Source organism: Cynocephalus volans, chromosome 3, assembly GCF_027409185.1.
Source record: "Cynocephalus volans isolate mCynVol1 chromosome 3, mCynVol1.pri, whole genome shotgun sequence".
In the NCBI taxonomy this organism is placed as follows: Eukaryota; Metazoa; Chordata; class Mammalia; order Dermoptera; family Cynocephalidae; genus Cynocephalus; species Cynocephalus volans.
In genome coordinates, this window is record NC_084462.1 from 65,969,494 (window position 1) to 65,991,530 (window position 22,037).

The 22,037-nt window shown below is 55.2% G+C and overlaps 2 protein-coding genes across 4 annotated transcripts in view; one reads left to right on the forward strand and one right to left on the reverse strand.

Moving 5' to 3' along the window:
• EDC3 (enhancer of mRNA decapping 3) overlaps nt 1–3,683 on the forward strand; it is a 56,013-nt gene extending 52,330 nt beyond the window's left edge. For all 3 annotated transcript variants that reach the window (XM_063089613.1, XM_063089612.1, XM_063089614.1), the window contains one exon: nt 1,279–3,683. In XM_063089613.1, coding sequence (XP_062945683.1) covers nt 1,279–1,613 — 335 coding nt within the window. In that variant the 3' untranslated portion in view covers nt 1,614–3,683. The remainder of the gene's footprint in view (nt 1–1,278) is intronic.
• Nucleotides 3,684–4,191: 508 nt separating this feature from the next.
• Nucleotides 4,192–19,653, reverse strand: CLK3 (CDC like kinase 3). The gene is given in 15 exon segments (XM_063088817.1): nt 4,192–4,601; nt 5,239–5,329; nt 5,863–5,942; nt 6,536–6,618; nt 6,914–7,043; nt 7,126–7,220; nt 8,503–8,669; nt 9,639–9,755; nt 12,257–12,323; nt 12,599–12,695; nt 14,592–14,808; nt 15,470–15,621; nt 19,208–19,465; nt 19,467–19,502; nt 19,504–19,653. Coding segments are annotated over 15 exon segments (1,917 nt in total). The 3' UTR covers nt 4,192–4,424.
• Between the last annotated feature and the right edge of the window lie 2,384 nt (nt 19,654–22,037).

The window sequence follows — 22,037 nt, forward strand, 5'->3', positions numbered from 1 at the left end:
AAACCAAATGAAGAAAGGCGTGTTTGATCAGCTGCATCAGCAAGCTACTCTAGGCTAAGTTCAAAGAAAGATTGAGAATTAGCCATAGGATTTAGCAGTGTGGAGGACCCTGGTGAGCTTGACAAGAGTAGTTTCAGTGAAGTGGTGGGGGCAAAGTCTGACTGGAGGGGGTTTAAGTGAGAAGGGTTGGGGGTGGGGAGATGTGGACAGAGCAAATAGGGCCCAGAGAAAGCGCCTTGCCAGAGGGCAGACAGCAAGTCAGGGCCAGAGTCTGGATGAGAACCTCAGTCTCCTAAGCCTCAGGCCAGGCTCTTGTGGGTGCACAGAAGATAGGATGCTATTCTCTTGAAAGCCTCATGACCCACATAGTGGCATGTTCTAATTAGGGAAGCCATGAGTCTCTCATTGAGAAATGTCTTACTGTAGGCTGAGAGCAGGGAAGGGGGCCTGATGTACATGATGCCCCATTCCAGGCAGCTTCTGGCTGCCCAAAAGGCTTCCTATCTCAGTTGCTTCAGGAGGCAAGTCTGAGGATAACAGTCCTTGAGTTTGGTCTGATTTCTGCTATTCTCAGTTTAACCTGTTAGGCTAGTCCAAGATTAACAAATTTGTTTAGACATCCTGTTCTTATACTGTCCCAGAGTCCTGCTTAGAGCAGAGGAGTCTTTTCAAATGCCTGGAAGAACAGTGATAGATTCCTTCCCCATTCTTAAGGTTGGGCTGAGTGGAGGACCCATTCTCATGAGATAATCAGGGGCCAGAGAAGAGGGCAGGGCAGCTATAGTAGAGCCCAGAGTAGAGTAAGCAAGCCTGTCTTCACCTGCTTACCCTTCTTGGGGCAGTTCGCTCCTGTTTCTGTTGGGCCCTGAGTAGGACTTCCCTGTGAGGACTAACTCTGCAGTGGACTCTGCTTTCCCAGAGCTCATAATGTACCCAGGGCATTAGTCACATGCACAGAGGCTTGCCTGTGAGGCAGAGGAGGTGAGAGCCTGTGCCCTGAGAAGTTCTGCACACTCAGCAGGACAATGCTTCAGCCTAGGAGCTCCATGAGGGCAGTCATCCTTTAGCCTGACATGCCCTTGGTTTCTAGCACCCAGCCCAACCAGGCTGTGGAGGTCCCAGGGCCTGTGCCCTGGCCCAGCCTGAAAAGGCCAGCCTTTGGAGAGGCATTGGAGTGGTGTCTGGAGAACATCTCTTGAGGCCACCTGGGCTCTAGTCCTCAGCCTGGGCTGCTCTCTGTTCATAGGGATTTTCACATTGTGCTCTTTCCTTCTGCAGATCTTCCCACTAGCCCTGTGGACCTTGTCATCAACTGCCTGGATTGCCCTGAGAATGCCTTCCTGCGGGATCAGCCCTGGTACAAGGCAGCTGTGGCCTGGGCCAACCAGAACCGGGCACCGGTACTCAGCATAGACCCTCCTGTGCATGAAGTCGAACAGGGCATCGATGCCAAGTGGTCACTGGCATTGGGCCTGCCTCTGCCACTGGGGGAGCATGCAGGCCGTGTCTATTTGTGCGACATCGGTATTCCCCAGCAGGTTTTCCAGGAGGTGGGCATCAACTACCACTCCCCCTTTGGCTGCAAGTTTGTCATCCCACTGCACTCTGCCTAGAGGGGCCCTTGACAGGCAGGACGCTGCAGTCCCCTGCTGCTCCTGACACTGAACCTGACGACGAACGCCTTAAGGATGTGAAGCTTCATGGACCCTGTTTTTGTTATAGTTTTTTCTCTTTTGGGTTTGTTTCTTGTGTGAGACAACAGAACATACTTAAAACTGACCTGTCACCTGCCCTTAGCCAGGGAAGGCTTTCCCACTGGGTGTAGGGCAGGTGGCTGGCTGGGCATGCAGCAGCTCCAGGCATCTCTATGCTCAGCCCCCTTTGCAGCCAGGTGGGGCTTTGTTTACAGACATAGGCAGCTCTTAGACTGTTTCAGGTTTACAGCCACTGAGCCTGGGCAAGCGCCTTGGGGGTGGACCAGGTCCTCTTTGGGGGCCTATGGCTGCTCTATTTCAGAGCTTGTGGCTTTGTCTCCCCGGTTTCCCCCAGCAGGGTAGCTCTTCCTCTAATCATGTAGAACCGGCTGCGCGGTAGCTGTCCACCAGAGGGCAGACTTGCGCTCTCTGTTCATTTTGAGGGCTATGGCAGGCCTTCCCTTAGCCCCACCACAAGTTGATTTGGGGGCTTTTGACCCGTTCTCCTGAGCTGATCCAAGTTTTATGCTGGCATTTCTCCAAGGGTTCTTTCCTCCTTTCCACTCCATCATTCTGAGAGGCAGGGAAGGGGTGGCATCAGGATGGTATTACTGTATTGGGATTTTTATACTGGTTTTTCTGTTGTCTTCAGCACAGGTAGTATAAGGTTATGTTACTATAGAACCACAGTGCCCATCTTGCCAGCAGTGCCCCCCCGCTCCCCAGCTGGGGACTGAGTCTTTGCCTAGTCTGGGGCCAGACCCCTTGGGGTGCAGCTTTAATGTACAGTATTGGGGAGGCCCTTGGGGAGCCTGGTGCTGAGCCAGAAGAGGCTCCCTGGTGCTTCTGTCCTAGGCCACCACTCCCCCACCTCCTTGCCCATACATACCCTTCTGCCCCTCTGCCCTTCCCCTGAAAAGGTTCTGTGCAGCTGTCATCCCAGAGCTGGGCATATGTCCTTCTGCCTGGGCTCAACCCAGCCCTTAGTGCCTGGGCTTTGAATCCGTTGAGATTGTCCACTTTAGATGAGTAGGCTTTGGGTCAACGCCCTGTCTCAAAGATGCCAAAATGAGGCTAGTTCTGGATGAGCAGGCAGGTGGGGCTCAGCCATAGGAACACACTGCTGCTCGGGTCCTAAGGTGCTAAGCCCCAGGACCTTCCAAGGCCTGGCCCTGGAGGCTGGTGGAACAGGAGCCATGCCTGGAGCTTTGGCAGGGACCCTTGCAAAGGACTTGTGCTTTAAAGCCTTTTTCAGGGCGTCAGGCTTCCTTCAGCTCTGTGCCCACCCACTGGTTATGGGGAGGGTAGGAGGAAGGATTCGCCAAGGATTGTGGACACAGGGTAAGCCCTGGTTTCAGGCTGCTTATCACTTTTCTTTTAGGAGAATAGCCAGGAGCAGGTGAGGCAGGGCAGAGGGCTGGCCCCTCTTTTCCTATCCTCCCTCCAATGTTAAATTGTCTCCAGCAGTGGGAGGAGGCCAGGGACTGTGAGCCTTGTGCTGTGTATTCTCCCTGAGCCTTGGCTCACTCTGAGGGCCAAGCTGCCCTTTTCAGAGGAAGAGCCACAGTTGAGGAGCAGTCTGTCATTTTAGTAGTCAGCCATTAAACAGGTTCTGGCTGCTTGTTCACAGTTGGGCCCCCTGATTAGGTACAGTGGAAGTTCAGCTAGAACCCTGGCCCAGAAGACTGCTCACTCAAGTCAGTTGCACTGGCCCCGGGGGTGCTGGCCTTGTTGAGGGGCCACTGGGAGTTTGTGCTGAAGCCTCTCCCTCTTCTCTCACAGGTGGCACTAGGGCCTTTTTCTGCCCTCAGCCTGGGCCTTCCCCAGAGGTATTAAAAATAAGTGTGATTTCTCTGTCTTCAGCTCTTTTCAGAAGCATCCTGCCCACAGTGTCTGGTGTCCATTGCCCAAGGGGCCCCCATCAGGTGGTCAAGACTATCACTCATGCAGCTCACAGGGAACCAAAAACCAGCACTAAAATAAAGCTGAATGACTGAGTCCTGTGCTGTGTGGTGAATTGCTATGTAGGCTGTGGTGAGGTACTGGCACCCCTAGCATAGGAGCCTGCCCTGATTGCCTCACACCCTCAGTAGACTGTAGTAGTTGAGCCGATGCAGCCTGAAGTCCCAGCCAGTGACAGATGTGCTGGCAGGATAGGTAAAACCAGACCCTACCTGGCTAGCCGCTGTGGGCTGTTTCCTTCAGGTTCCTCAGGGCTGAGATACAGGAGCCAGCAGGGCAGAGGCACAAGGCCCAGGTGCCTACTAGAGCTGCTTAGCAGGCCTGCCACCTCAGCCTCATCTTGGAACTGGAACTGCTCTTCTCCTGGGCACAGAAGGATGTCGCATCTTCTGGTCTTTTTAGTGGCTAGCACTTGTGTGTGCCTGGCCCAGTTCACACTTAGCTCTCCACAAGCTGAAATGCTAAGAAAGACTTTATTAAGGTCAGGGAAGGGAGAAGGCAAGGAGCCTGGAGATGGACACACTGGTACCAGGGGTTACAAACAGTAAGAAACACTTTATTATAACTTTACAACATATAAATAGCTTGGGTCAAATCTGTGCTTCTGGCAGCTGGGCACCATGTCTCCTCTCCTGCAGGCTCCCGCCTTCCTTCACATTGCACTGTTCATTGGGTGGCTCTGGCCCTGGGGCCCGGTGGTAGAGGTTGGAGAAAAGGGGCTGGGCAGACCAGTCGCACTCTCCATCTCTGTGTGGTGGCCTGCGCCTGTCATCTGCTTGGGTTGCGGCTGGTGTGTAAGGACCGCTCCTCAGGGGTCAGGCCAGCAAAGAAGGGGTGAAGCAGGGCCTCCGCCAGTGTGATGCGCTGGGCAGGGTCAAATTCTAACATCCGCCTCATCAGGTCAAATAGCTGCACATGTTCCAGGGAGTCTTGGAGCATGTAACTCTGCTCAGGGACACAAGGTGCCTCAGTGTGATGGCAGGGTTGTGGGAAGCCACAGTAGGACCCCTTGCCTCTGGGAAGTCTTGCTAGACTGGGTCGAGGAGGCAGTGAGGCCTCCTTGGAGGACTCTATTTCTGCCCTCATGGGCAATGAGCAGCTCCTTTCCTTGGAACTTGTCAGGCTACTGGGTGTCTTGCTGGGTTGGTGCCTCTGCCCCCACATGCAAAGTCCTGAGAGGTGAGTACAAATCACCTCTGCAAAATTCACTTGTTCTGAGCACCAAATGCAGTTGACAGAAGCTTCCTGGCCATGTCTAGTCTTCCCTCCCCCTCACCTCAGTCCTGCCTAGTTCTTCCCAAAATTGAAAGAGGGTAGGACCGGAAGCAGCAGGGCCTCTGACATCTGGCTCTTCTGGTGCTCCCTAATTACATTCATAGAAACCTTGTGGGGAAGGGGTAGGGCTAAGGGCCCCTCTGGGGCAGTTTACAAGAAGCCCCACTGCCAGCAACTAGCAGTCTTGAATGCCACCTCCCACAGAGCTGGAACAAGGAGGCTGCCCATCCTGTCTCTCTGCTGTATGTTTGCCCAGTGCCTGAGGTCTCCTTGGCATGAGCTGAGCTGGGGAAAGCCAGAAACTGACCTTCAGAGGTTTGCAGTTCTCCTTCACATACCGGCCATCAGAACTGTTCTCATCCCAAACCAGGCCCCCTTTGTAGAAATATTTCTGCTTCCTGAGAAATTAAGGTGGGGAGAGGGGGAGTCAAATGGTGGGAGTGGTAGGGGGACAAGCCTCTAGTGAGAGGATCAGCTCCCAGCTAGATCCAGGACAGCAGCAGTCTATGGAATGATAGCAAAGCTAGGCAGAAGATTCCAGGCCTGGGCCGGCCCGTGGCTCACTCGGGAGAGTGCGGTGCTGATAACACCAAGGCCCCGGGTTCGGATCCCATATACGGATGGCCGGTTCGCTCACTGGCTGAGCGTGGTGCTGACAACACCAAGTCAAGGGTTAAGATCCCCTTACCGGTCATCTTTTAAAAAAAAAAAAAAAGATTCCAGGCCTGACTGATTCTATGGCAGAGGAGGAAAGTCTGGGCAACAGGCTTGCCAGGTCACTCAGAGGGGTGTGCAGAGAAGGCTGTTAGAACCTGGAAGAGTCATGGAATGTCCAGGAAAGACCATCTCTAGTACCCTGTTGACTCACAGCTAAGAAGGGAAAGGCCCCTCCCTCCGACCAGCCCTGAGGGAGCTACAGGGGGCTCCTTACCTGGTACGGTGGATCATGTGGGATGGGATGGGTCCTAGGATCTTCTCCATCATCACCAAGTGCTCTCGGTTTTCATGGGTCTATAGGAAGTCAGGGACAGAGCAAGTGGGGGTCACTCCCAACCTCAGCCCTCTCAAGGAGAACATGGGATGAGAAAGATGGGCAAATGCCCTCCCTGCCTCAAGAGATGCAAACCTACCAATGCAACAGCAGTCCCAGCCTACAGGACCTGGTGGCAGCCTGCCAGCCTGGGCCAGAGATGAGACCAGCCTGTTCTCTCAGGGTAAGGCTCACACTCCTCAGCCCTTCAGGTGGACTTGGCTGTGATTACACCTCTCTGGTTGGTTCTTCACTCTCCCCAGAATGTGCCCTGTCCTAGCCCATCTCCATGCCCTCACTCATGCCATGTCCCTTGCCTACAACGCTCACTCCTGCCACCCCAATCCTCCATCCTTGATGGCCTAGCTCAAGACTCCTCCCTGAGTACTCTAGGTACACCGACTTCCTTTCTCTGAGCATCCACAACCCTGAAGAGTCTGAATCTCACAACATGATGACTGGTATGGGGTGGAAGACACCTGTCTCCTCAGCCACAAGGGACTTCCCACCCCAGCACTCTGCAACCTGTCAGAGTAGCAGCGCTCAGGGTAGTGGGGCATTGGGGTGGCTGTACCTGGAAGAGTGTGAAGCCCCGGTAGTACTCAAACAGGATGCAGCCGATGCTCCAGACGTCACAGGGCTGTGCCCAGCCCAGCTCTGAAAGCCAAGATGAGGAGACACTGTGAGATCCAGCCCTGTGCTCCAGCCTCAAGGTCACAGGGCAGCTGCCACACTGGTTGGCAGGGCTCTTGCCCAAACCCCAGCAGAAGGCCCTCTCTCAGTAAACCTGGCCCTACAAGGCCAAATCAACCTTAAGTGTCTCACAATACTGGCCCCTAGGTCCAAGACACTCTGCCCACCCTGGACAGCAGACTGACAGGCATGCCACCACCTCTGTTCATACCCTTCCAACACCTGCCTGGTATAACAAGGTTGCAGACTATACACTCACCGAGGATCACCTCAGGCGGGCGATAGTGACGGGTGGCCACAATGGTGGTATGATGCTCATGGTCAAAGGTGGCACTGCCAAAGTCAGCCACTCGGATGCTGGTGTTCTTCACCGACTTCTCCTCACAGCTCTGAAAGGGTGGGCAGGTCAGGAGTCTGTACCAGCGGGTAACCCACCCTGGAGCAAGGCCTCACCCTCATCCCCAACATTACCTTGTGCTCATTGTAGAGGGTTTCGAACTCAGAATTCACAAACAGGATGTTCTCTGGCTTCAAGTCTGTGTGGGTCAGCTGGTTCTCATGTAGAACTAGGGGAGGAGCGGGGGAGGGAAGCAGGTACTAAGAACCTGGGCTTCCTCTCTGGCTCTCCAGCCAGCTCTAGCACAGACCCTTCCTTCAAAGCCAGCAACTGCCAGAGCTCCTCACACCACAACTTCAGCAGGCAGCTGGACCAATCCTGCCTCCCCACTGGCTTCTCTCTCAAGAGTTCTCTGTACTTGAGGCCTTGGAAGGTTCTGATACTTTAGAAGGGGGGTGGCAAAGGGGAAGTTTTCCATCCAGAAAACTCTGCCATCTCTCTTCTGCAGACATCAGGCTTCCTCACGTGTCTCTCACCAAAGCTGCAGCAACAGCCTCAGGGTGGTTCCCTCTCTCCAGCACCAGCTACAGAATTTGCAGGGCCCACTGCAAAATGAAATGCAGCCCCCTTGTCCAAAAATTATTAAGAATGTTAAGATGGTGACAACAGGATTAAATCAAGACAGGGTCCTGTGCGACTGCACAGGTCACACACCATGAAGCCAGCCTTGCCTTCCATCACCAGCCCTGAACAGGGAAGCATTTTCCTTCCAGCCCTTGTCCCACCAACAGTGCCTTCCCACTACTCATCACTTTCAGGCTCAAAGCTCCCATCTGACACTCAAGATTTTCATACCCATGTGGCCCACCACTCCCCAATGTGAGCCCTCTCTCCACTCTGAGTTTTAGTATATGCCAGTCTCTAGCGCTTCACTGAGCCATTCCCCTTGCTTAGAATGCTCATCCCTGTCCTCTCCATCTATCCAGATACTGCACATTCTAGTTCTAGGTCTATTGACCTTCTCTTCAAGGAGACTTTACGTATGGCTCCAACTATCGCAAATCCTGTAGCGCTGAGCACTGGCACCACCAAATATGCTCTTCAAGGCTGGCAGGCAGATGAATGATATTTAGAGGGTCTCCATGTGGACAGGACCTGTGGTGGGATCTGTCAGGTCAGGCTTCCACCTTTTTATCCTATGCATAAAGGTGGACATTGGGGTTGGTAGCTGGGCCAATTCTAGAGCAACTCTTTCCTGTTTTCTTCCTGAGTGTCTGGGGGCAGAGGCTGGCCCAGGAGGTGCCTGGAGGGGACTCCAGCCTTTCCATTCTCATACTGAGATTCCTACCTAAGGACAGAAATCCTTTCAGTCACAGGGGCCCTGATATATCTTTCAGGCCCAGCACAATGGTTAACAATGTGCTGAAGTGAATGGAGGAGAGCAAAATCACCAGGTAGCTTTGCCGCAGGTGTGTGGCCGCCCCATGCTCCAATTGAGGATGGACACTTACATCTAAGGGCGTGGCAGAGCTGGTAGGCCATATGTCGGACATGTGGTAGGGGGTAAGGCTGGAAGTTATTCTCCTTCAGGAACTCAAACGTGTTCTTGCCCAGGAGCTCAAAGGCGATGCACATGTGACCGTGGAAGTTGAACCAGTCAGACATCAAGACGCACAGGCTGGAGGAGAATGATGGGTGGGGCTCAGACTCTGTGCTGGGAGGGATGCCTCACCCCCCACTCTCAGATGAAGCCAGTCCCCACTCTCTCCTAGGCCACTGGGTCACATACCAGGACCCAAATACACATAAAAAAAAAAGAATTGAGGGCCGGCCCGTGGCTCACTCGGTAGAGTGCGGTGCTGATAACACCAAGGCCACGGGTTCGGATCCTATATAGGGATGGCCGGTTTGCTCACTGGCTGAGCGTGGTGCTGACAACACCAAGCCAAGGGTTGAGATCCCCTTACCGGTCATCTTTTTTTAAAAAAAAAAAAAAAAAAAAAAGAATTGAAGGCAAGAGTACATCCCACCAGCCTTCACCCAGATGAGCTCTGGTCAAGGACTGAATTTCCTGCTGTGGGATTGCGCCAGGGTTCTGGTCTGAGTTCTCCAAGCTCACCCATTTATGATATGGGGAGAAGCCCTGCCTTAGAGTTGTTGAGGAAGAGTGCCAGTACATTCCACAGGACTAGTGTTGCTTTTTTTGACTCCCCCCTCTGCCTGAGGTTCATGAGTGTTCGTGCTGGATCCATCCATCTGCCCAGACTCAGCACAGTGCTTGGACAAAAGGAAGTGTCTGTCCAGAGAAAGAAAGGCTCTCCTTTGGATGTCTCCCACTATGTGAGAGCCCCAGACAGCTTCATGCTTCTATCTTATGTTCACCACAACCCAGTGAGGTCCCACAAATGCAGAGTTAGGAAAACTGCCTCAGAACACAAAGCCAGTTGGGGCAGAGCCTGGACTGAAGTCCAAAGGCTCCTTCGAGCAAGACTCACTTGCCAAACTCTCCTGGCTCTAAGTGCAGGCTGAAAGCAAAGTGCTAAACAGGTGATAGGACACTGCTAAGCCCTTGGGGTCCAGGAAGATGGGGCTTGAGTAGACTCTGTCCCCACTGAAGGCTTCCCTCCCACTCCTTGCAGACACTCACAACTTATTCTCTTTGTCCTTCTCCTTGATTTTTTTAAGAACATTGATTTCTAGCCGGGCAGCCTCCCGGTACTTGCCCACGTTGCGGATGATCTTCAGGGCAACCTGAGACTTCCCTCTGGGACCCAGGAAGGAAGCAAAGGTTCTTATCAGCAGCTGCCCCACCCTTCCCCCACCCTCCGCCCCAATCCTGCAACTCCCAACAAACAACATACCAGGAATGGCCTGCCCTGGAGAGAGCAGATATTGATGCCCAGCCTGCCCCATGCAACACTGGACCTTTGCCCACCTAACAGCAAACTCCCCTGGCATCTGTGAGTTAATACCCTCAGCCTCCCTGCCAGCCTTAGTCTTTTATGTTCTCAGACACTGCCAGCTCCCAGGGCAGAGTGTGGGCAAAAGAGAGGCCAATCCTGCTGATAAGCACCAGGCGAGAACTCACTCAGTAACTTAACTTGTAGGCCAGTTAGCTCCGATCCCAGCTGCCCCACCTAGAACCCTCCCACCACACCTCTTGACCTTCCTGGGCACATGTGCAAGTCTCAGCAAACAGCTCCCCCTGCGATGGGAGTTCCAGGATGAAGCAAACAGCTTCCCCTGGGATGGAGGTTCCAGGATGAAGTGAAGGCCTAGCAAGAGGTAAGGATGCCAACAATGGGGTCCTCTCACTGTTGAGGTCCAGGGCCACTTCCTTTTTACTACATCCCTCTGCAGGCCCACCTACCTGCCTGCTTACTGGCCACAGCTTTTATCAGTGACCACAGAATGCCAGGGACCCTTGTTAAGTATCCAGTGAGGATTTTAGTCCATTTTTTTCTGCTGGCTGGCCATCACAGGGATTCAAACCCTTAACCTTGGTGTTATAACACCACACCATGCTCTAACCAACTGAGCTAAAAAGCCAGCCAGCCCTAAGTGAGGATTTTAACAGTCCCTGCTCTGCACCTCCCACCTCCAACCCCACCGCAGTAGGCCATTTGCAGGATGCAAATAAGCAGAGAAGGAAGACTTCTGCTGAAGCTCGGCTGCCAGGCTCTGTCAGGAAGAGACAGCTAGAGTTGAGAAGCCCAGCGGGGAACTGGAGTGAGAGAGCCTTGGGCCACAAGGTTGTGTCTTCTGGGGCCCCAGGAAGGCTGGCCTTGGTGCCTAAGGAAAGGCTCACAGGCCCCAGGGCAAAGGCATCTTGCAGCGAATAACCTGCTTTTCTCTCCCTGTCCCAGTTTTCCAGATTTCAGAGCAGGAAAGGTTCTCAGAGGAAAGGCCACACACTCCAGCCTCCTCCTTGAACAGGATCCCTCCCTGGCATTCTAATCCTCAACACAGGGAGCTCATCACTTCCAAAGGTGGTCTCTGCCAGGTTTGTATGGCTCTGAGTATAAGACTCTTCCTTTCACTGAGCTGAATTTTGCCTCTGCATAACAATCCCCAGTGTCCCTGACTCCATTTAGGACCCTGTGCCTGCCCCTTAGCAACTTCAGAGGCTCGTTTTCCCTCCAGCTACTCAAAGTGGCACAGCACGGATAGTTTAGCGGCCCTCTTATATCGGGCTGCCACATCTTCATCCGGTCACGGTATAGTCTGCACACGGCCCTAAATACATTGGTACTATCCCTTACCTCTTGTGCCACACAGGGTCCAAGGGGTGTTTAAACAGGAACAGGGAGCAAAGGGAAGATTCCTCTCAGTCACCACTACTACTTTATCTTATGGCCACAGGGATGGCTGGACTCCTGGGTCTAACTACCCTTTCTGAGCACCCCTCTTAATGTGGGAGCACTGCAGTACAGCAGAACCCAGCTCTGCCATTAACAGCTTGGCATGATACAGGCAAACCCTGAGCATGTTTCTTCATCTCTAAAACAGTTAGAGGACCATGTATGGGCAGCACATGGTTCTAATGAGGATACTAGCCCTTTGTAATTAAAGTGCAAACCAGCTTGAGGGCCACTAAGGCAGGAAGGCAATTGGCTCTCAGGAGGTAGCCTCCCCAACCCAGAGCTACTGGGGAAGAAGCATGGGTTCTAGTCCTGAGGAAGGATAAGGGGATAAAAGTGTTGCACTGTTAGGCCTGGGAGGGAGGAAGGTATACCCCTACTCTCCTTGAGCACACTCAGCAGAGAGCACATGCTACACTGGAGAAGGCAGTGACCTGCTTGGTGAAAAAGCCTAGGGTCTTGTTTCTCTTAACTAGGACCTGCACAGTCTCTCAGACAAATACCCAGGGGGTGAGGGCTCATGCTTGGGCTGTGCTTAGCAGCACTCCCAACTCCTGCCAGGCCAAGGACCTAACAAAGATCACAGGAAGCAGCTCAGGCCACAGAGGAGCCAGGACCTTGGCTCTGTTGTCATATCTAGCGCCATAGCCCTAGAAAAGTGGGGAAATTGGGGCAGAATCATTCACTAGCAATCCTCAGAAGGGATGCCACATGCCTACAGAACCCCAAGAATTTCTCCCTTATTCCAGGGAATCAGCAAAACCCCAACATGTATAGGTCAGACCCAATTTGGGTGCTACCCACCAAAAAGAAAAAAGTTAAGCCACCACCTTCAAGAACCTCAAGCTAGCTCTTCCTAGGAAGATCACATCCAGAGCCAGCTATACCACACCAGCTTGCTCACCTGGCATGGTCCAAGCACTCCACCACCTTGCCAAAGGTGCCTTCGCCCAGGTTCCCCACGATCTCATCTAGGAGAGAAAAGAAGCTGGGCATGAGAGTCCAGAGGGCAGAGAGTTGGCAGCTCCTGCAAGTTCACAGCATTCAAATTCTCAAAACAAAAAAGGTTTCTTTCTCACTGCTACACTCTTAAAAACAGAAGTTGCTAGTGTTGTGTCATTCAGGCAATTACTGGTGGCCCCGCTAAGGCACCATGCGCACTAGAGGCCCCTCCAGGCAGGAGAGGTTTCGTCTAACAAGGGGGGTAGAAAGTAGAGAGGTAAAGTTTTACGAAAGGTGGCTGTACATCGCTCTTGGAGCCAATCGCCGATCCGGCACACCAGGTGGCCCTCCTTGTCATCTTCCACACTCCGGCTGCTGCGCTTACTGCTCTGTTGGCTTCTCTGCATGCACCGCCCCCCGAAACGCCATCCGACCAATCGCATGGTAGGCGGTTCCGATTGACAGATTGAGGTGTCAGTCAAAGGCAGAGGTGGAGACGGTGAGGAGCCGGTGGGTTGGTTGGTTGGATTTTCCAGATCCCAGCATTTCATAAGGCACACAGCATATATAACGATAGGGATATTGCAAGGGACACGTCAAGACACAAGCTGACTTCAAAAACAGAAAAGTAAAAACAGCTACAGGTATGTAAAGAAAACTTGGACATTATCTATAAGAGGAGTGCTGCAAACTCTCAGAAAGACGACCAGCCTGCTGCTGAGGGGCCAGGCCGTGAAGAGAGCCACAGCGCTGACTCCCTCCTCCTCCGAGTCTCCCCCTCCCGGGCCCTCCCATAGTGGCTTTGGCCAAAGCTGAAGACGCAGTGAGAACGGCGCAAGAAGGCAGATGGCCCAGGCTGGGTCCGACCATCCAGAATGGTCAGAGGGCTACTCTGGCTTCAGCTGCAGAATGCCCAGTCTGTCCTTGCCTACCAATGTTTGCCCATACAGCCTTGTACGTGCCTGACAGCTGCCGCTCAGAGCCAAGCTGCTACCTGCCCCCAGACAGCATCCTTGGCCAGATTTAACCATCACTACCGGAAACAGCCTTCCATCAGCAGCCCTCCTGCCACCAGACTCAAGCAGGAAAGGAGCCTGGGGTCCTCTGAGCTGGTCAACCTCCAGGCCTCCTACCATAATGGCCCACATAGGCCCCATGCCAACTCCTACCCTGGCTTTGGCGCTCATGCTGCTCACAGGCCAGGTCCATCCCAAGCCTTATGACAACAGAGGGCACCAAAAAGAGAAGAAGCAGAGCCACAGATTTGTACTGCCATCCTGTGGCAGTGTGTGGCAGTGTGCAGGGAGGCCACCAGGCCATGCTGGACTCACCTGCAGAGTCAGCCTTAACCCATGGCCCCTCAAAGAAGTCACAGAGAGCTGGGCAGAGAAGATGTCTAGCCCCTCCACTGCTCCTCAGGAGCCTCATGGCCAGAGGGAGGAGGCAGGGAGGCAGGGAAGAGGATGGGGAAGAAGGAGAAGAGACGACAGCACAGAGTCTCAGAAATCCAAACTGGCTTTGCTTCCCCAGGGGACTGAGTGCAGTGTGGGCTCCTGGTCTCAGCAGAGATCTGTCCAAGCTAGGAACGCTGGCTAGGCCCTGCTCTTGGCATGTGGCCTCCAACTAGACAAGGCCTGGGGCTGCAGGTCTTTTTGCCAGTTTTCACATGCCCCATCACAGAGGCAGCTCCCCCTCCTCACCGTGATTGCCCCTCATGGAGAGGCTAGGCTGAAGAGGGCCTGGCTGGCGGTCAGATGGGAAGCTCCCAATCTGAGGTGACTGACAAACAAATCCTCCCCTCCCATGGGGCACTCCAGCCTCCAAGCCTTTGTGGGAGGGTGTGGAGATGAGACAGCAGAGGTGGATGCAGTCCATACCAGTCAGAGCACTTGGCTACAGGGGGAAACTTCTGAGTGGGAAGGACCAGGCCATAAAGCTCCAAATAATATACTGACAACCCTATTAGGATCCCTAAGAAGTGTCCCCAGCCACTTGCACCTTGTGTCCTGTGTCTGAAGCAGTGTGTAAACACAGACAGGCTGGGAACCAGCCAGCGCCGGAGCCAGAGCCCCTAGAGTTGCCACAGGCAAGGGGCCAAAAGACAGAGGAGCTGGATGCCCCTGTTCAGCCCTGCACCTGGACAAGACAACACATACACACACACACACACACACATGCGTGCACACCAGCGCATGCGCACAGGGTTGGCAGTACTCACCCAGACCAGCCAGCCTGAGAGAGGCTAGAAAGAGATGAGGCCTTTAAGCCCCAGCCAGTACACTCTGGCTACCACTCACCGAGGAGGCGCTGCTACAAGACCTGGTGCGGCGTTTGTGGCAGTGGTGGGCATGCTTGCGGGTCCGGTAGAGCCCCCTCTCCCGTGACCGCCGGTGATGATGTGATCGTGAAGATCCATAGCAGTCCTCTCCGAAGGATGGGCTCCGCTCTTCACACCGGTATGTATCACTGTCACGACGCTCCCGGTATCTCCTCTGATAGGGTAGGCGGTCATGGCTGCCAAGTGGGGGAGGGGAACACTGGTCATGTGGGACCCTTGCTCCCACCAGCCGAGTCCCTGCTAGCTGGCAAGAGGCCTGTGGTAGAGCTCCTGCAAAGGGCTCACAGGGAGAGCCTATTGAAGCAAAAGAATCCAGACTGGTGGGAAGAAGGGAGGGGAAGGTGAGAAGGTACTAAGCCTGCCCTCTAGAACCTTAGCTAATAACAGCATCCTGCCAGTGCTACAGGAGGTAAGGAACAGGGGAACAAGCACTGGGGAGGGCCTCTGCAGATTCCAACACTCCAGAGTTCTCTGTGCCTGCTGCAACTGTAACTTTGGCCTGGGGGCTGAGACAGGACCAGGGACCAACCTTTCCAGGGCTGAGGTTAGATTGCTAATCCCCACTGAGAAAGGCTCAGGTGGTTAGCAGGGGAGATGCTGGCCTAGAAAATGAGGGAACGTGTAAGAAGAAGGGGGGACAAGAACCATAGCTAGCTTAAGGCCAGGGAATGCAGGGGAGGTTAGGGGAGGAGCCCAAAAAGTACAGGGCAGGGACTCAGGGGCTGCTGGGCTGAGGTGGAGTCACCTCAAGGAGTCTGCGGCTGCCAGAAACTCTAGATAATCTCGCTAGCCCAGCTGAGGAAGGCAGCCCTTCCTTCCTCCCTACTTCCCTCTCACCTTCTGGACCGAGATCTCCGGGGTGGAGGCTCCCTTCTGGATGGGTATCGCAGTCTCCCTTCATGCTCCCGACTGTAAGACCTCCTCCTCTTCCATCGGTAGCTCAGGTATGGGTCTGGCTCAGGGGAGCGGTATCGCTTACAGTGATGCATCTAGGCCACGAGAAATGGAAAGCCCATTTAACACAACCAGCCACCTCCAGCCACAGGGCTGTGTGGGGCAGTCCAGGTGCTCCTGAAGAAGAGGCCCATTCTTCTGTGTGGGGCAGCCCCTCCCCAGGGTTTATGAAGTAAAGAAAAACTCTTGAGGTCATACTGGTCAAACAGCAGACAATGGGTAACATCCTTCTCTGCCAGTGAACAAAGAAATGGCTGCTTCCCAACAGAGCATCAGTGGCCTGGTGGCCTTAGCACCCGGGACGGGGAACTGAGTGAGCCAGGGCCCAGATGCTGAGGCAGGAATGCAGGGCAGGGACAGTGAGCAACATCACAGGGAGACCGAGGACAGGGAGAAAGGGAAACCTCTTACGCTAATGCTCTTCTGCCATGGGGTCCCATGAAGCAAATGCTCTGTAAACCAGAGGTCAAAGGGCTCTTAGCACGAAGCTAACATACTGGAGTGAGGGGTTAAAGCCCGCAAGTTTGAGAAGCTGAAAGTTTATTCCCACTCAAGGGAATAAAGACCACAAGTCAGTGTGAGAAGCCACAGCAGAAATGAGAAAACCAGCTCTTGGACAAAGAGGCACACAGGGTCTCACACCCCTGCAATACCCCACCTGAGGGTCTAGCCAAGTAGATGTTAGCCCAGGGGGTCTATCCAGCGCTTGCTGGTTCACGTTTGGTTTCGGCATATGTAAGGATGCCAGGGTCCTCAGAGTATCCAAGTTTCTTGCCCTAGGCCCATACAGCACTCTTCAGATCACCTGAAGTGCCATGCCAGGTACCTCACCTTTATCCAGTGGTACCATTACTGTCCCCTCTAGCTCTGCTTCTCCAGTACACTCTCCTATGCTCATCTCAGGAACAGCCAGAGGGTTAGCTGTCAGGCAGGCTCGTATGCACTGGGAAGCAGGCCAAAAAGCCCCCACCTCATTATCCCTGTTCAGTGGGGACTTATAGCCACCACAGGAAATTGCCAGGCTGGATAAGCCACCTGCTGAGAAAGATGGCTATGTGAGGCCAGCTCCCTGTTTGATCCACACCCAAAGCTCTGACATTGCCTCCATGGGAAGGCTGTGCCAGAGACCGTGGCCAGCCTTCTTCCCAACACATTACTTGGCCACAGCCAACCTCCAGTCATGGTCAGTCCTGGGCTTGCCTGACCAAGTACGTTTTGAACAAACCCATCGAGGCTGCCCCATCTCATCAACAGGGTCTATCAAGAGGAAAGCAGCAGGCAATGGCTCCCCCCGGATGAGCAGGACAGCGAGGCATATCTGACCAAATCCCTGGGAGCTTCTCCATGATCCTAAGAAAGTCACTGCCCTCTGTCTCCCCACTAGCAGGTGTCTTCCTCTATCTACCTGGGAAGTCTGGTCCCCAGCAAGCCTTGGAAATAAACACCGTGTAAAATCACCGACAGCTTCCCAAGAGCTTAGATTTGTTGTTTTTATGATCAGCTGACTAATGTTTCAGTTTTCTTGCAATTACCCCGAGTCAGGTGCCCAAGCTATGGACTGAAAGTAGTATCTCACATATAAATAATTGACCCACAAGACACTCCATTGGCCAGAATACATGCCCTCCCACAGGGAAGCGTGGCCCTGCCGATCCTCACTGGGCAGACAAAGCACCAGAGCAGGAGGACAGGGTCCTCTACACCAGGCCAAAGACTTTCTCCTAGGATCTAGAAGATTCTTATGTCCACACATGTTCACATGAGTAGAAAGAGCACAGCTTCAGAATCAGATAGAGGTCAGTCTGAATCATGGTAATGCCACTTCTAGCTGTGTGCCTCTGGGCAAGTTATTAAACTATTCTAACCTTCGGTTTCCTTTTGCAACAAGGGACGAGTCCTCTCTTGCAAGATTCTGTGAGAATTAAGTATGTCTCTCCTGTAAGTCAAATGCCTAGCACAGGTTTGGGCCCACAAGAGGTACTAAAGGCAGCTTTTCATTAACAACATTAAAAAGGTTCCAAGTAGGGCCGGCTTGTGGCTCACTTGGGAGAGCATAGTGCTGACAACACCAAGTCAAGGGTTAAGATCCCCTTACTGGTCATCTTTAGGAAAAAAAAAAAAAAAAGGTTCCAGGTAACACTGCGGGCTGTGTTAAATGCCTTATGGGCATTAAGAGCATTTTATAAGTCTCTTCCAAGGGACCTGGGAGGAGAGACATCTGGCAGAAAACCCTGAAATAAATCCCAGTGTTGCCACTTACTAGCCTTGTGAACTTAAACAAGTCACTCTAGGTCTTGGTTACCATGCTGAGAAAATGGAAATAACACCTCCCAGCCTGGCAAAGGAGATGACAAGTATGAGAGCTATAAAGCACCACACACAAAACAATAATAAAGATCATCATCTCTCCTTTAACACATTCTAGGCAGGTGAGATATTGGAAATACCAGATGTCCTCTTCTCAGCCAGGGATCTAGGGCCCATTTCTCTTCGATTGTCTCTAGTTCTTTGAGACTCCAGCAAACAGGTTGTTTAAAGAAGCTAAGGGCCACAATTATGCTTTGGGAGGCTCTGCTTTGCACAATGAAAGAAAAGGCAATGTGGAGGAAACCAAGCCAAGGATGCCAGCTTTTTTTTGAGCTAAGGCCTAGCTTCTTCTCATTTGCTGCTCCTGGCCAGAGAACTGGGCTGACAAGAAGAGCAGGCAGCCAGGTCGGCGGCTGCCCTCCCGGATCCCAGCCACCCCAGCGCTCCATGGTTATTTTTGGCTGGCACTGCCCCACCTCTGCAACCTCAAACCTGCCACCTTGCAAGCCGCCGCCACCGCCACCAACGGGTGAAACGCTCCTCCTTTTCAAGGGCATGGAGGAGGGAAGCTGGAAGGCTGCCAACGCCGCCTCGACGGGGGCTGGCTCAGGCAATTCCCATCCCAGCTCCACACCAAGCCACCTGCACCCGGAACTAAAACACATAGACTCCCGGGCCGGACCGAGGAGCAGCCGGGCATTTGTACTGTCAGTTCGGCCTGGCCCATCCCCCGGGCTGGAACGGCTCCATCGTTACAACAATACACGTAGGGGGTCTGCGGCCCTAACTTGCGTCCCTTCCTGCCACCCGGGCCCCAATTATCTCAGAGCCCGTCCCCCTTAACCACCACCAGTGGCGCCGAGGGGAGACTCGGGGGTCAGGAGGAAGGCCAGCCTGGGCTAGGCTCAAACCCTAGGCCGCGCGGGGAGGAGGAGTCTGCGGACCAAGCCTCGAGCCTGGGTTAGGGGAGGGGTCTGAAGGCCCCTTCAGGCTATCCCAGGTCGGACCCGGAGTCCATTCCGCGGGCAAGCGCAGGGCCGAAGCTAGATCCTTGCAGGGGTCTCCGAGCCCGCTCGGGTTCCGCCTCCAACACCCCGGGATCAAGAGGTCGGAGTCTGCAGTGACCACCCTTCGGGGGGGAAGCGGCGGGTCAGGGGTGAAAGGTCGGGACCACGGCCTGAAGTGGGCCGAAGAGGAGAAAGGAGCAGGCCGAGACCGAACCGGGAGCCCGGAAGCCCACACTAGAGCGCCACACCCGCCACCACACCCCCGCCACCCCCGCCGCCACCGCAGCGGGCCCCGTCCCGCACTCACAGTCTCCCAGGCTCCGTCTGCAGCTAGGCCCCACTCCCCGCTCCGGACGCCTCTTCCGCTTCCGGCTCTGGCCTCCGCCCGTGGCGGCCCCGCCCCCTCGCGTGACGCCGTCGTCGCCTGCGGCGGCTCGACCCAGCTTGGAGGCCGAGCCACTCTAGCTCCCGACTCGAAGGCTCTGGAGGACCTGCCCTCTCCGTCCCGGTCGGTTCCACGGCCGTGGAGACTAGTTCCGGGAGGGCCGAAGGGGCGTCCCGTGCCACGGCCCACCCCTTGCCGTGTGGCGACGCACGTAAGCCTCCCAGACCGGACAGGTGCGCGTTCCCGGCAGGCGGGGCGATCGCAGCCGAAAGGTGGAGCCCCGACCCGGCGGCGGGGCTCATCCCGCTCTGCCGCCCCGACGCCGCGGTGTCTGCCAAACCCCTCCTGCGCGCGGAGAGGACGGGCATTGTTTCTCTGGGGCCTGACGGGCGCAAGAGGCGACGGAGGTCTGTGCACCCGGGCTCGGGCAGGCGGGCGCACCTCCGCTAGCGTGAGGGAAGCGAGAGACACGTTAGTCTCTCGGTGTGTGCGGGGTTTTTGAAGGCCGTGGCGGCACGCCCGAGCTCGCTTGTGCACGCAGAGCAGTTCCTGGCTAGACACCCGAGAGCCACACTGGTGGAGCGTCTTGCAGGGGCCGGGGTCTGGGAGATGAGGGGGCGCCCTCCTCCTTGAGCATCCTTGGAGCGTCTGACTGCCGGCCAGCATTGTTTCTCAGTTAAGAAACCCCCACCAAACAAAAGCCCCGCGCCCTGCTGCGGTCACGCCCCGCTGACCGTCTCTCCTCCGAGTCACTCGATGACCCTCTTTTGCAGAGGCCTCGAGCGTGGGGTCACCAAAACCTTCCCCACCTACGGCCCCGCGTCTAGTCAGGACGGGATTACGAGGCCCCATTTTCCAGATGAGAAAACTGAGGTCGGAGTTCCACGGAAGCTCTCACGTCGTGAGCGTGCGCGGCACGCCCGGGCCGGGAGTGGCGTCCCCGCCCCCGGGCTCTCACGGGCGTCGCGCAGCGACGCGGGCGTGCGCGGCCCCAAATTGCCCCCACGCAACGCGAGGACTGGAAATCCGCGGCGGGGCAGGGTCTCCCTCCAGGCACCGTCCCCCCTCCTCGGGACGGCGCCGCGGGGACAGCCGGGTTTTCCCCCGCACCGTGGGCCTGCCCGCCGCGCCCCACCGAGGCACGCCCCTGACGCGGGACGCGTCTCCACGCCCGGGCCGGCGCTGTCGCAGCAGAGCTCCCTCTGGAGCTGTGGCTGTGCCTCCAGTCCTTTTTCTCTGGCTCCCCCTGAAGCTGCGGTCTGACATCGTGGCTTGAGAGGGTGCTTCATGTCCCCCAAATCTCTGTAGCTCCACCCCGAAGTAAACAACAAAAGCTAAGTAAAAACTAGGTGCTTGTTATGCTAACACAGCTCGAGACCGACACTGGTCCCCCTCCAGCCAAATGCACTCGCCCCCCAGTACAGAAATTCAGAAGCCGCTGCACTGTGCGGCGGGTGACCCAGAGCCCGGCTGTCCCTGCCCCTGCATCCCGCCCTCTTATGGTCCTGCCTCAGGAGCCGGAGATTTTGAAAAAACCCAGGCGTCCTGAGATGCAGTTCCTGCGCGGCGCGGGCCCGTGGCCAAGGGCACACCACCCAGCCGGGTTTCATCCACTCAGACGAGGCGGGAGGACCCTGTGGTGTCTCCTCCCCCAACCACTTAGTGTTGCCTGCGGTTGCCATGGCTCCGGGAAACCAGGACCGCGCAGGAAGGGCAGCTGAGGGACGGTGGTCCGCAGAGAGGCTCCTGTCCCCGGCCCTGCCCTGGGCGCCAGGCTCTGATGGAGTAAGTTAGGCCCTTCTTTCCACCAGCCCTCCCACCATCGAGAGCCCAGGAGTCCCTGCCTCCAGTAATGAAGCCTCTCTCTCTCAGAAGTGGAGTAGGAGCCGTCCCCACTACCCTCGCTCTCCCAGAGCTGCAGCCTGGACTGTAGCAGTGAGAGTGGGGAGGCAGTGGTAGGACTCAGGGCCAGACCCTGGCGGTGAGGAGAAGCAGGGGGTGGCAGCACCAGCTGGGCAGCCCCTCTCTACCCCATGAGTTCCCTCCCCAAGCTGGTGGGGCATGGGGCTCAGAACCCCCGTCTTACAGCTAAAGATATGAAAGCCAGAGAGGTACTAAGCAATGACTTCATTTGAGGGCTTCTGGTAACCTTTGGCGGCCTCCAAATGTTCTCCTGACCCCTGCCATTTCCAGACTCCCACACTGGAGGGGGAGCATTGTGGGGCAGCAGAGGTGGGGGGAAGGAGGGCTCTGGTACCAGTTCTCTGGACTCCATGCATGACCTGGGGCAACTGACTTCCCTGCCAGAGCTTTAGTTCTGCCTCCGCAAACCTGCTGCCTGTGAGGAGATCATGTTTGTTTAGCAAGTGGCCAGTAGTCAGCACCCACAGCTCATGGAAACTGTTGCAATTGAGAACTCTTTAACAGGGTTGAGCCTGGTGTTTATTTGAAGTCCGAATCACCAGACAGACTCCTGGGCCAGGGGTCAGGGTTAAAGGATTTAAGTACATGCTCAGCCACCCTGGCCTCAATTCTGCATCTGAAGAGGGGCCTCAGAGGCTGGTGCCTTGGGAGGCCAGGACTGCCCCAGCTCCAGGGTCTGTCCTGCTCTCAAGGCCCACTGAGGCAGAGCCCATGGACCTGATGCCCAGCCCTGCCAGCTGTTCCTGGCACTCATTTCACCTCTGGCCACTGGACCATGTCTGTCCACCAAGCCCCACTGAAGGGTGCAGGTGAGCACGGGGAAGGTGGG